Raw genomic sequence first — 13,076 nt, forward strand, 5'->3', positions numbered from 1 at the left:
ACTGATATTTTGGGAAATGTGCTTATTTGCCTGGCAGGAAATTAAATGAAAAGATTAATACCAATCTCATGTCTGTTTGACAGGAAGCAGTAGACAGGACACGGTTAACTAAACATGGGGGACAGGAAAGAAAGCTCGCCTGCTCTGATCACAAATCACCACTCGAACTCACTAATGTCTACGTTATATATTGTTTGTTTAATCCCTACAAAAACTGAAGTGTGCAAATGTCAATTTTCTCTTCTATGGGGAGTTATGGAGGTGTTTTTTTAAAAAAAAAAAAAAATTTTTAACTGAGAGCAGTAATTTACTGTATCTCTGTTCAGGTCCAGGACAGTGGCGTTACAGTTTGGCAGTGGGAAAAAAAAAAAAAAAAAAAATTGCATCAAAAATGTAAACATTGGCACTGAAACACTACAAAAGTATTTGCACTGAAAAATAAAACACAGGTATAGAAAAGTAAAATCCAAGCACTGATTAAAGAATAAATGCTGCTTACATAATTTAAAGCATGTAATACACCAGTTAGGTCACTAGAGGTGTGACAGTGTGACAGTTTGCCGCCTCGGTGTGAAAAGTAAGCTGCCTTACGTTCAGGCACCAAACCTACTTGGAGTTAGAAAAGTTCATAGTTTGGGTTGAAATACGTAATTTGAGGTAACTTTCTGTATGTTAGGTTACTTAACATACATTTCCTAAGTTAAATATGTAACAGTATGTCTGTAAATTATTGAAAAGAAATCCACTTTTGCTTTCTCAGACTTGAACACTGGTCTCCTGGGTCGAAGTTCTGTTTGTTTGCTTGTTTGTTCTATCCAACCAAAACCAATTTGCTCTATGTGTGTTTTTCACACCTATGTGGGGCATAAAGTGACACTGACACGTCTCCTCTAGTGGACTAATGGGTGTGTTGCACGCTTTGGCACGGTACAGAGCTTTATTTTGACCATGCCTGTTTCACTGATCACTCAGAGTTCTGATGTTTTTTTTAGAAGCAATAATAAACAAATTTTCTCATCCTGTCTTTCATATTAATTGCAATTTTTTCTTTAATTGGCAATTGTCTTTTCAGTGTCTTATATGTAATGGACATTTATGAGGCTGGTGTCAATCTACTCATGTAACTCTCACTAAGCAGGCAAACAGGTCAAATTTGCCAAAATGCAGAACTGTTCCTTTAAATAAAATGGTTAAATTTCTTAAAATATCACAATGATTGGCTACAAATGAAAACGGAAACGAATGAAAGACTGTGTGTGATGAATTTGGCCTTGTCTGCTAAATGTCTATAATTTCAAATCCCGGTTGTATTTCCAGTAGATTGCTCAACCTCCTCCTCACCCTTCCAGTCCCCCTTTTCTTCCCTCTCTTTGCCCTCCTCATTGCTATTGCTATTCCACATTAGTCTCCATCTTTATTCTCACCTATCTCCGTTTGCTTTTTTATATTCAGGTAATTATTTAGCCGCCCCCCTCCCCCCCATGCCCATGTATCTTGTATCTCTCCCTCACCCTCTCTGTTACCTCCTCTATCTTTACCCCCGGGGTCCCTCTCTGTCAGGTGATTGTTTTTATCCCAGACACGGTCAAACACCCCACATCTTTAATTAATGCCTATCTCTCTGTGCTGTGACCTCCTTTTTTCACTCTGTCCTTCATCCCTCCACCTCCCTCCTCCACCTCCTTCCCTCTTCCTTCCTGCAGCCACCTGTGCGATCATTTCTATCCCCGTCTCGGTTTTAAAACCCTCTCCCCTCTCTCTATTACCAGGTGATCATTTAGATCCCCGGTGTGGTCAAACACTCCCCAGAGATTCACCCTGAAACAGAGGCCATGCACAGCTCATCCATCACTGTGCACCGACCCGCCCGCTCCACCACTCCCCCCCGCTTCATTCATGCACATTCTGGTTTCTCTTCATTCATGCTTTGTCACTATCCTCTCGCTCAGAGCTCCCCCTCCTCCATCCTCCTCCTCCTCCATCCTCCTCCTGCACCATCCTCCTCCTCCATCCTCCTCCTCCTCCTGCACCATCCTCCTCCTCCTCCTGCACCATCCTCCTCCTCTCATTTCCTGGCTTCCTCATGCTCATTTATCACAGCACCTCAGTACACCTGCAGAGACACAAACATTTACTGCATGCAAGAAATCACGCCGTGACCACACAGTCAGTCGGCAGAGGAAGCATACAGATCCTGTGAAGCCTGCTGCACTGTACAGAAACCTCCATTCATAGCATGTGGATCTGAATATGTACATCTCAATATTTATCTATGCCTGGTATTAATAAGCTTCCCTGTTACCTAAATTCGGTGTGTGTTGTGGGATGTGTGCCCCTTTGCTACAATACAAATAGGACGTTATAGATGCCTCTAGAAAGATCTTTAATTTTATGAACTCAACATTTCTCTTTCACTGACTTCAATCCTTCTTTTCATTTTGGACTTGTTCCTAGGAAGGCACACATTTTTCTTACTTTGCTTACTCCGTGTTTTTGCAGTGTTGGTGATTAGTGACTTGCAACAAGTGGAAGGTAAATGTAGCTTGTGGAGTCATTCAGTCACAATATTCTTTTTTTTTTTATTACATATATTTTCATAGTTTTCTGTGGTTTTGGCTGAAAAGTTGGGAATAAGTGATTTAAATTTACTCTGATATGAAAAGCCACATTTTAAAAGGATGTTATGACATCTGTTTTCATACACAGACATTAAAAGCTTATAAAAAGCAGGATGGCTACACTTTTATTGTGATATTTTTTTGTTAAGATTGTATTTTATGAGGATGTTATAGATCTATTTGGATATTAGTGCATTTTATGCTGTCGTCCTCCTCTTTTCCTTTGTACTCTTCTTGTCGTTGTTTGTTCCTCCACAGTTGCAGAAGGGTTTGTGCCTTTACATTCCTCAAAGACTGTCCGGAATCTTAATTCACAGATTGGGCAGGAAGAGCTGACATTTTTTTTTTTTTTAACAGATACGACGCTCCCCAAATCAAGTGGAACAACACGGCTGTACGGGCAGCGCTCATTTTCACTTTGCAGAGAAAGGCCTTGTCTGTAGCTTCTAGGCGGGGTGGTGGAGACATGAGGAAGAGACGGAGTTAGACGTGTATTCAACTGGTCGGGCAGGACAGATTGCATTTATACCTGGCTTAGATACGTTTACAAAAACCACACAAACCTTCCAGTAACACCCATTTTTCTTTATCTAGATAAGATCTTAAGATAATACCACATGCAAATGGGGTCAGTCCAATTAGAGCTCATTATTGGCTCATTTATGAATGATGTTTGGAGCAAAAAAATAATTTTTGTTTCCTTTGATGAAATAAGATGACTCCTCAGGCTGTTTTTTTTCCTCCGTCCCCGTATCGACTGTTAAATAAATTGTGCCACTGTAAAATGCTGCACAGTCTGCATGCATGACTGCTCAATGCCTTTACTGTAAGAACATTGCATACATGATGTTTCTCTACCGCGCTCTCTCGTTCTATCTCTCATTCACTCACTCGCCGATGTCGGGCAGAGTACGAGCCACATGTACGGACATCCACTTCCTGTCAATTTATGAGGTGTTTATGAATTATAAAACCATGACAACCGGGGATCTGGGGATGAGCGAAGACGGGGAGAGATGGACAGAATGACCAAAGAGAACTTATTCACTGAAGTTATGCATGAGTGTGTGCATCTGCATGTTTCTGTGTCTTACACGTGAGCCTGTGTGTGTGTGTGTGTGTGTGTGTGTGTGTGTGTGTGTGTGTGTGTGTGTGTGTGTGTGTGTGTGTGTGTGCACTGACATTGTGCTGACATTGGGTTAACATGGCGTACTGCTCCCGCAGCTGTGCTTATTTGGTGGCTTGGGAGTAATATGTCTATTTATTCATGCAATTACAAGTGTGTGCGTGTTGGTGACGGTGTGTATGTATGTGTGTTGGTGACGGTGTTTATGTGCGTGACGGTGTGTATGTGTGTGTGTTGGTGACGGTGTGTATGTGTGTGTGTAGGTGACGGTGTGTATGTGTGTGTGTAGGTGACGGTGTGTATGTGTGTGTGTCGGTGACGGTGTGTATGTGTGTGTGTAGGTGACGGTATGTATGTGTGTGTGTCGGTGACGGTGCGTATGTGTGTGTGTCGGTGACGGTGTGTATGTGTGTGTGTAGGTGACGGTATGTATGTGTGTGTGTAGGTGACGGTATGTATGTGTGTGTGTTGGTGACGGTGTGTGTGTGTAGGTGACGGTGTGTATGTGTGTGTGTGTCGGTGACGGTGCGTATGTGTGTGTGTTGGTGACGGTGTGTGTGTGTAGGTGACGGTGTGTATGTGTGTGTGTGTCGGTGACGGTGCGTATGTGTGTGTGTTGGTGACGGTGTGTGTGTGTAGGTGACGGTGTGTATGTGTGTGTGTCGGTGACGGTGTGTATGTGTGTGTGTCGGTGACGGTGTGTATGTGTGTGTGTCGGTGACGGTGTGTATGTGTGTGTGTCGGTGACGGTGTGTATGTGTGTGTCGGTGACGGTGTGTATGTGTGTGTGTCGGTGACGGTGTGTATGTGTGTGTGTCGGTGACGGTGTGTATGTGTGTGTGTCGGTGACGGTGTGTATGTGTGTGTGTCGGTGACGGTGTGTATGTGTGTGTGTCGGTGACGGTGTGTATGTGTGTGTGTCGGTGACGGTGTGTATGTGTGTGTGTCGGTGACGGTGTGTATGTGTGTGTGTCGGTGACGGTGTGTATGTGTGTGTCGGTGACGGTGTGTATGTGTGTGTGTCGGTGACGGTGTGTATGTGTGTGTGTCGGTGACGGTGTGTATGTGTGTGTGTCGGTGACGGTGTGTATGTGTGTGTGTCGGTGACGGTGTGTATGTGTGTGTGTCGGTGACGGTGTGTATGTGTGTGTGTCGGTGACGGTGTGTATGTGTGTGTGTCGGTGACGGTGTGTATGTGTGTGTGTCGGTGACGGTGTGTATGTGTGTGTGTCGGTGACGGTGTGTATGTGTGTGTGTCGGTGACGGTGTGTATGTGTGTGTGTCGGTGACGGTGTGTATGTGTGTGTGTCGGTGACGGTGTGTATGTGTGTGTCGGTGACGGTGTGTATGTGTGTGTGTCGGTGACGGTGTGTATGTGTGTGTGTCGGTGACGGTGTGTATGTCAATGAAAGTGGGCGTTCAATAAACCTGATACTTGCGCCATCTGGCCCTCTAATAGCCTTCTCTGACCCCCCAGAACGAGATGGGCTTTTGTTTGGCGCAGACACACACACACACACACACACACACACACACACACACACACACACACACACACACACACACACACAGATACAGTAACTGAAAAGCAACGTTTACTGGCCTCTCCATAGAGGTTGTCAAGTCATTATGAAGCATCAGACAGGAAGTACTGTGGTGAAGGTTTGGTCGCCTTCAGTCTTCAAGGAATAATGAAACATGAAAGGAGCTCGATGACACCACCGACGTCCCTTTCATGTTTCGAGCTCGCTCAGCATGAGCAGCGGCTAACCACCTTTCAAAGAGGTCAAAGTAAACCTTCGGCCTTTACTGTCTCAGAAAAGGTCCGCCAGCATGTGAACCACAAAGAAACGCAAGGCTCTCCTGTTTTGGTTTATTGTGAGGCTGAAAACGGTGCGGTGGCTTCAGCCCTGCTGCGACGGCTCCGGGCGAGGCCATGTTTGTTGTTTATCTCTACAAATATTAGCTGGCTCGCCACGAAGCTTTACGCAAACACTCGCGGTTCATTTGGAGGACAAGTCCTCGCGATGTCGATCACGACGTGACGTTCGCTTTCATTGGGAAGGAAAAGCAACAGAACCCCGAACAGACGAGGTCGAAGCCTCTCCTTCCGGTCCGGGTTTTGGTTGTCAGGTTTAACAGATGATAATAAAGAGAGTCGATCCAACGCCGAAGTCCGGGTTTCCCCGCGTGGAGCTAAAGACAAACAGACGTGTCTCTTGAAATCTAAAGGCGTCCCCGGGGGGACGTTTGTTTCACGTCATCCGTTCGCACGTCCGTTTGGGTTTTTTTTCAAACCGTGTTTTTGTTTTGGTCGCGTCGATATTCACCATTTTGAATCCATCACGATGAGCCGCCGTGAATCTATTTGAACCCTTTTCCTGAACGAGTGTCGCAAATTTCACATCGTTGCCATTATGACTGATTTGGACGAGCATGTTCCCCCCCCCCCCCCGTGTAAAGAGAGCCTGAGTCATTAACTTTTGGGCGTTCCTCCGCCTCGATCCTCCAGTTGCTTGCGATGGCTGGGGATGACTGCAGGATGCCACCTGAGGCCGTGGGGAGAATGCGATCCACACTTCAGCGATGAATGTGGATTTGCCTTAAGATGCGGTTCACGTAGTGGACTCCAGACACCGTATTTACAAAGTTTCCATTCGATGGAAAAAAACAAACAAAAACCCAAACCCGTCTCCAGGAACAGCTACAAACTCCTTATTCCCCGAAACACATCATTCTCTTTTATTATCAGCGACCAGTGTGCGATTTAGCGAACAAAATTGGTCGTGTTGTGACTGTGTGTTCTCCTAATCAACAGGTGATCTCCACGGCGGACCCCGGAGCCGGCCCGGGGTCAGCCCGCCCCAGACCTGCGTTTTCCGACTCCCTGCTGCGGGACGACAACGTGACTTCAAAAGAGCAACCTGGTAACAACGCCGCGTCCCGGCAGCAGAGGCGCACGTCCGAGGTGCTCGTGCTGCTGACTGGCCAATAACACGACGGCCGGCTCCTTGTGTCTGTGCCCGTTGGTGCTTTATTTGTACCTTCAGCTGTGCAGCGTGATGACGGCCTCGTGCTTCCTCTCGTACTTTATTCTGCGGCGGAGGAACGAGATGCCGGGGCGAACTCACCAAGGGAACTGCTTCTTAAGAACTGAGTTACAGGGATTAGGCTGCTGTCACACTCACACTGGCAAACACACACTCACACACACACACCGGGTACACCATCGCTCCTCTGGTGTTAGATAGAGGCGGACAGTAGGGGAGACAGGTGTGTGTGTGTGTGTGTGTGTGTGTGTGTGTGTGTGTGTGTGTTAAACCAGCCATGGAGAGAGAGAGACATGTCCACACACACACACACACACACACACACACACACACACACACACACACACACACACACACACACCGCAGAGAGACAGCCACAGCCAGTCAGTCAGACTGATCACGTACCTTCCAGACAGCAGGTTCGCCAGAGGCCGGAGTGCGTCATCACCTCCTCGTTCTTGCGGCTCGTGTCGTTGTCGCCGCTGTTCTTCACGCGGCAGACCCCGCGCGAGTACAGCCAGTAGTCGGTACCGACGGCGATGGTCATGAGGCTGAAGGCGGCGAACGCGCCCACCGTCGTCACGAGCATCTGGACGCCGCGGTCACACATCAGCATCTTCATAAAGGCGGCTCCTGTTTGTCTTAACCTTCTTTTTTTTTTTTTTTCCTCCGCGCTTTTAGATTCACCCTTTTAGTTCCTTTATATCCCGCGAGACTTGGAGAGTCGGAGTGAGGGCTTGAACGGACAGGCACTCACAACAATGAATAATAGTACAAATAGAAATAGAAGTAAAAATGGTGATTTTGTGGGAGAAAAATGAAGTACTTGGCTGCCTTGTTCGTTGAGTTGACAACAGACTCGTGGCAAAGGGCGGGAAGGTGGGAGGGTGGCACGTCACTTTCTCGCGCATCAAAAACTGGTTTTCACCACCACCACCACCACCATCCTCGTACACACGCGTGTGCACAAACACACACTCGCACGCACACAACACCCATACACCGGAGGATTAACGACCACCGGTTGTCCCCAGCTGCTCGACACTGCCCACACTCATTCAGACCGGAGGGGAACGGCGATGCCACATCCTGCCTCTCCTCCCCTCCTGCCGGTTACTCCCGTTTTGATCTGTCCCGGGGTTACGCGGGGCGAGCCGGAGAGCTTCTCGTCTCCTTCTTCCTCTCAGTGTCTCCTTTTATCTTCCAGTTACCTTCTTAAAAAAAAAAAAAAAAAATCCCCGTCGTTGGGTCTGTGAGCCGTTAACAGCCACGGTCTGCGTGGGGGGGCTCCATCTTCAAAGCAACGACAGAAAAGGGGGGGTCGTTTGGTGTCTTTACTGATGTCCCCCCCGCAGCATGAAGCTCCAGTTCGCTGGATGTCTTCACGGGTTTGAAGGATCTCCTCTCTCTCTCTCTCTCTCTCTCTCTCTCTAGCGCCAGAAATATGAGGCGGCCAGCGGATTTATGATCTTTTGTTCCGTTTCCTGTCGAATGACTGAATGAATGAAGGATGAATGAAGCCCATGCGCTGCCTATCAAGCGGACGTTGACCGAGATCCGTCTTGTGTCTTGCGATCCAGCTGTTGACTCACTGACATGTCGTCTGTCCCCCCTCCATGTCCGAAGCGGGCTCCGGAAACTCGTTTCAAACCTTTTAATCGGAGATTTCTGCAGCGAAGAGACGCGCAAGTTAAACGGGCTTTAAAGAGCTGCAGAAATGAGACCAAGACGAGGTTTGATCAAATGTCGCTCTCTTCGCTGTCGAAGTTCAACCGCCACCGGGACAAACCGGCCGATGTTCGCCTGGTGATGGAGCCGATAGGACAGCTACACCCGCCTGGGTTCGCTCCCGAGAAACGTGCCCGTTGGTACAAACGAGGGGTGTGTGTGTGTGTGTGTGGGGGGGGGGGGGGGGATGACAGCCGTCGCCTCCTCCTCCTCGTCCTCCTCCTCTTCTTCTTCTTCTTCTTCTTCTTCTTCCTCCTCCTCCTCCTCCTCTGTCCAACCAACACAAACTAAAATTAACCGCGCGTCTCCTCAAACTCCGCCCGAGGCGGCGCGGCTCGGCTCGGATTGGGTTCGTGTTTGACAGCGGCCGTCAGGAGCTAATCTTCTCCCTTCGCCGCTGCACGCCCCGCCCACCGCCGCGACGCCGTCAGTCGGCTATAAAACACGCGGGGCCCCGGTTCAGAGAGAGGAACACTTCGACTGCCAGCGATTCTTCTTATATGTCGCCAGACGCGCCACTTCATGTGTTTGAAAGCGAGCCCGCCAGCTTATGTTGCACTGCGCACGTTTCACAAGCGATCAAATACACTGTGACTGGATGTGGGACTGTGTTCACACAAAAGTTCCGTTACAAAGCGGAAACCATTTGTTCTCAGACCGCCTGCTTGTTTTGACTGCAGACTGCAGGCTTTTAGGAGCGACGACGGCCCGACGGCGGGTCTCCGCCGCGTCTGGAGAGCTGTCCGTGGTGCTGAGCGCGGCGCTGTCCGTGGTGCTGAGCGCGGCGCTGTCCTTGGTGCTCATTTGAAGCGTGGCGTTATTCTCCCGTCTGTTCTTCTGTTTTCCTCTCTCCTCCGCCTGCGCGGCGCCAGCAGCTCCTGCACCGCACTGATTAGTTAGAGGAGAGAGAGAGAGAGAGAGAGAGAGAGAGAGAGAGAGAGATTGGCAAGCGATGCATGGAGAATCGCGCCCGGGAGAGAAGCAGAGACGCCACTTAAAGAGCCACGGACCGTTTTTAATGAAGCCACTCCAGCACGGCCTCCACACAAGGCGGCCCGCACTTCATAGTTCACTTAACGCAGCGGAGTTGCGCGCGTGCACGTGGACGCACAACTGTGAGGGCAAGTGGCCTACTGTAGGCGTTCGTGTCTGCGCTCACGTGACTCTCTCTGATGTGTAATGTGTGTGTACATATGGAAATCAGGCGGCTGATCAGATCTGACTGTTTTAAAGCGCGCTGTATTTCCCGTTTAGACGCAACAAATGGAAGAATGTCTTCTTCACCGGAGATCAACGAGAGGATGACAAGACTGCAGTAACTACTTCACGTATATGTTTCCTCTCTGATCGTTATCGTTATTTACTGGGAGGCTTTTTCTTTATTTCTACGTCTCTCGTTCTTTCTGAACACACAGCCCCATTCATTAATCTGTGAGTAAAGAGTATATAGACTCTTAAGCATGTCTGAACCATTTGGACTGTTTGTTAAAGTGGACATAGCATCCAGGTCTGAAAAATGAGGAGTGCAATACCACCAAGGGCCACTAGGGGTCGGGAGGAAAATAATCCCATAAATTATTGGATATTAGGGCTCCACAAGCGGTATGTTCTGAAGCGTGTCTGTTGATTGTAACATCGGTGGTGCAGTCAGGTTTCCGTTATAGGTGGGAGGGGCTTAGTGTCCTCTGGTTTCCAATCAAATTGAGTCAGATCCACCTTCCTTGCTCCTCCCTTGCTCATCCAAATGTGGTCACTTCTGGTTCCAAACCACTCTGAACTAGCAAGATGGCGCCGGGCAAAATCCAAACTCCAGGCTTCTTAAAACGGTAGTTAACAAACCAGTGGATGAGGTCACTGCTGGTTGCTGCTTGGTTTAAACTGTTTAATTAATATGCACAGACACGTTTCCATGCTATCCTTTAAGTGACATTGCTTTGACTTCCATTCATTGAGGACAGCATAACCCCAATTCTCAGCCTAACCTTAACAATTCATGACACCTAACCTCGCATCAGACCTCACTCCCAGTCAGAAATGACATTTTGCCTCATTAGGACCGCACTTCGTTCTTCATGAGGACTACTGGTCCTGATAAGGTCGGTGTTTATACCGGAAAAGGTCCCAAGGAGGTAACAAATATCCACACATATACTGTATTGTAATACACAGGAAACAGGCATTTCTTTCTCTTTGTCTGTCCTCCTGTGGACAGATGAGTGTGATTCTTAGACTGGGGTTGTAAGCATTGGTATTTTGAGTAACTACACAATTTCAGGATTCTGTCGTCGGTGTTTGAGTAATTGAATTTAAGATGGAGGGAGTGATGTGGTGACCTACAGAGTGACTGGTTGTTTAGCTGATGGAACTGGCGGTCGTTGTATTGACTGCAAACTAAACACGGGAGGAAACACAGGAATTAAAGTGATCAAAAACAAACAGAGAGAGGAAAGTGAGGCGAGAGAGGGAGAAGGATTACAGATAAATAAATGCATGAACAGATCAACAGAGAGAGCGCTGACAGGTCCTATCATCCCTCTCACTTGCTCTGCCACTGTGTGTGTGTGTGTGTGTGTGTGTGTGTGTGTGTGTGTGTGTGTGTGTGTGTGTGTGTGTGTGTGTGTGTGTGTGTGTATGCGTGCGTGCGTGTGTGTGTGTGTGTGTGTCCGAGGCCCTTGCTGCCTGCGTTATCTCACAAGAAGACTCATTAACATAGAAATGACTTCAGGAAGAGAAGTACAGCTTCTCACCTCTGGTAAGAGACAGGAGAGGAGGGAGGGAATGTGGAAAAAGGAGGGAGGAGGAACGACAGCACAGGGGGAGAGTAGGGAGGAAGAGGAAGTGGATGAGACTGGTAGGAGGGAGAGAAGAAGAGTGGAGAGATAAGGAAGAAAAACAAGATGGGAAATCCACCGATGGAGGCTGCAAGTGTGAAAAGGGCAGATGGAAGAAGACAGAGAGGAACGATGGGAAGACGGGGATGGAACAAGAGAGAAATTGACGTGATTGGATGGAGAAAAATCAAAATAGTGACAAATTAGGAGCAGTTAGGTCTTGTTAAGGGAAGACAGTTGTGTTGGTTATATGTTAATAGAGTAAACATGCCTGTAGTCTGCTCCCGATCAATGTCGACTTTTTCAATATCCAGCCATTTTTCCCGAACGTCAACCAAGTGTGATCGCCTAAACATAATCATAACAGAATCATGCTGTCGTGCTTATGAGCTGATGTGGCGGGTGCAACTAGGATGAATAAATGCATAATACATATTTGTGTTTTATGGTGTTAAAAATAAACAAAACATTTTGTTTCCTAAAATGAAAATGATTAAAAATCATGATCTTACTAAACATTTTAGTGTGTTTTGCGTTCGTCATCCTGATTTTGATTAAAAAAAAAACAAAAAAAACCACACAGGTCATTTGTGTCCTTCTGGTCTAAATGATCCAAACAGAGCTGACCTTTTGGGGTGCATGGTGGCCAAAGTGCGCCACCACAACTCCCATAAACCAAAAAAGACTTTTTCTGATACAAAGTCATTGGAAAAGTGGTTGAGTTGCCTTACAAATCCCACAAAGCTATTAATTTATCAGAATATGATCTAGTCAGTCAAATAATACTCAGGAAGTTCAGAAGAGTCATATGACTATTTTGTTTCATCCTGAGGAGCCAACTGGAAGTCGACCAGCAGCAGTGTCTGCCTCTACTTAACGAAGGCCTGAGTAGACATGTAGTGGTTCTCTTTTTACTTCTGTTAAGTCCACTTGTACAGGAAGATGTTTTCTCAAACCCTGAGCAGTTTCCCTCTGTAAACTGTTGCATATTCAATTGTTTTTATATTGTTTTAAAGATGAATTGCTGCAGCAGTAAGCTCCTCACAGCCTCTCCAAGTTCATTTAAGTTTTCCAGCGCTTACACAGTTGAGGACCTTTTAGCGTGTCGTGTCCACGTGGTCGTGCACAACGGATTGGAGGTACGTGGATGTCCATGTATACTCCGCGATGATGAAAGTGATGTCACCCTAGTGAACCTCAGTGGTGTGAACACTGTAATACTGATGTAAGGGGGATGCTAATGTGCATGCTCTGTGGGCTCAAAATTGCATATCGAGAAAACATGACATTTTTTGGGGGGATGTGTGCCGCTGAATAGCTTCAAATGAACGAGGTGCCACTTTATAATCAGGTATTCAGTTCTTCTTTTGAACATGCAGGGATGTAAAGATATACTGAGAAAAGAGGCCGGGTATGTAAAATAAGGTGCAATGGAGAACAATTTATAATGTGTTTTAATTTGGTATAATTACATTAAAGCTAATGATCATCTGCACCTCACTGTGCTCTCAAGACAGCAAATTTTAGCATTGCATTTACATTTTTTTTATTTTTTATTTACGGTTGCAAATTGGTTGTGTATGAACATAATTTCTCAGAGAAAAGATTGATGAGCAAAAGTCAAATGTCGAAGTGAGCATTTAGCTAAACAGCAATAAGCTGCTAGCATGGTTGTAGTCTTGTTGCATAATTTTGTATCTCTTCTTGCAGGTGGTGGAAATTT

At 46.9% G+C, this 13,076-nt stretch overlaps 1 protein-coding gene across 1 annotated transcript in view; it reads right to left on the reverse strand.

Moving 5' to 3' along the window:
• Positions 1–8,676, reverse strand: part of cacng3b (calcium channel, voltage-dependent, gamma subunit 3b) — a 28,908-nt gene extending 20,232 nt beyond the window's left edge. The window contains 1 exon segment of the mRNA XM_069149699.1: positions 7,200–8,676. Within this exon segment, the coding sequence (XP_069005800.1) occupies positions 7,200–7,416 (217 nt within the window). The 5' untranslated portion in view covers positions 7,417–8,676.
• Between the last annotated feature and the right edge of the window lie 4,400 nt (positions 8,677–13,076).

The sequence above is a fragment of the Embiotoca jacksoni genome, unplaced genomic scaffold (genome assembly GCF_022577435.1).
Source record: "Embiotoca jacksoni isolate LCO1_2020_lvr unplaced genomic scaffold, fEmbJac1.0.p SCAF_15, whole genome shotgun sequence".
Lineage (NCBI taxonomy): Eukaryota > Metazoa > Chordata > Actinopteri > Embiotocidae > Embiotoca > Embiotoca jacksoni.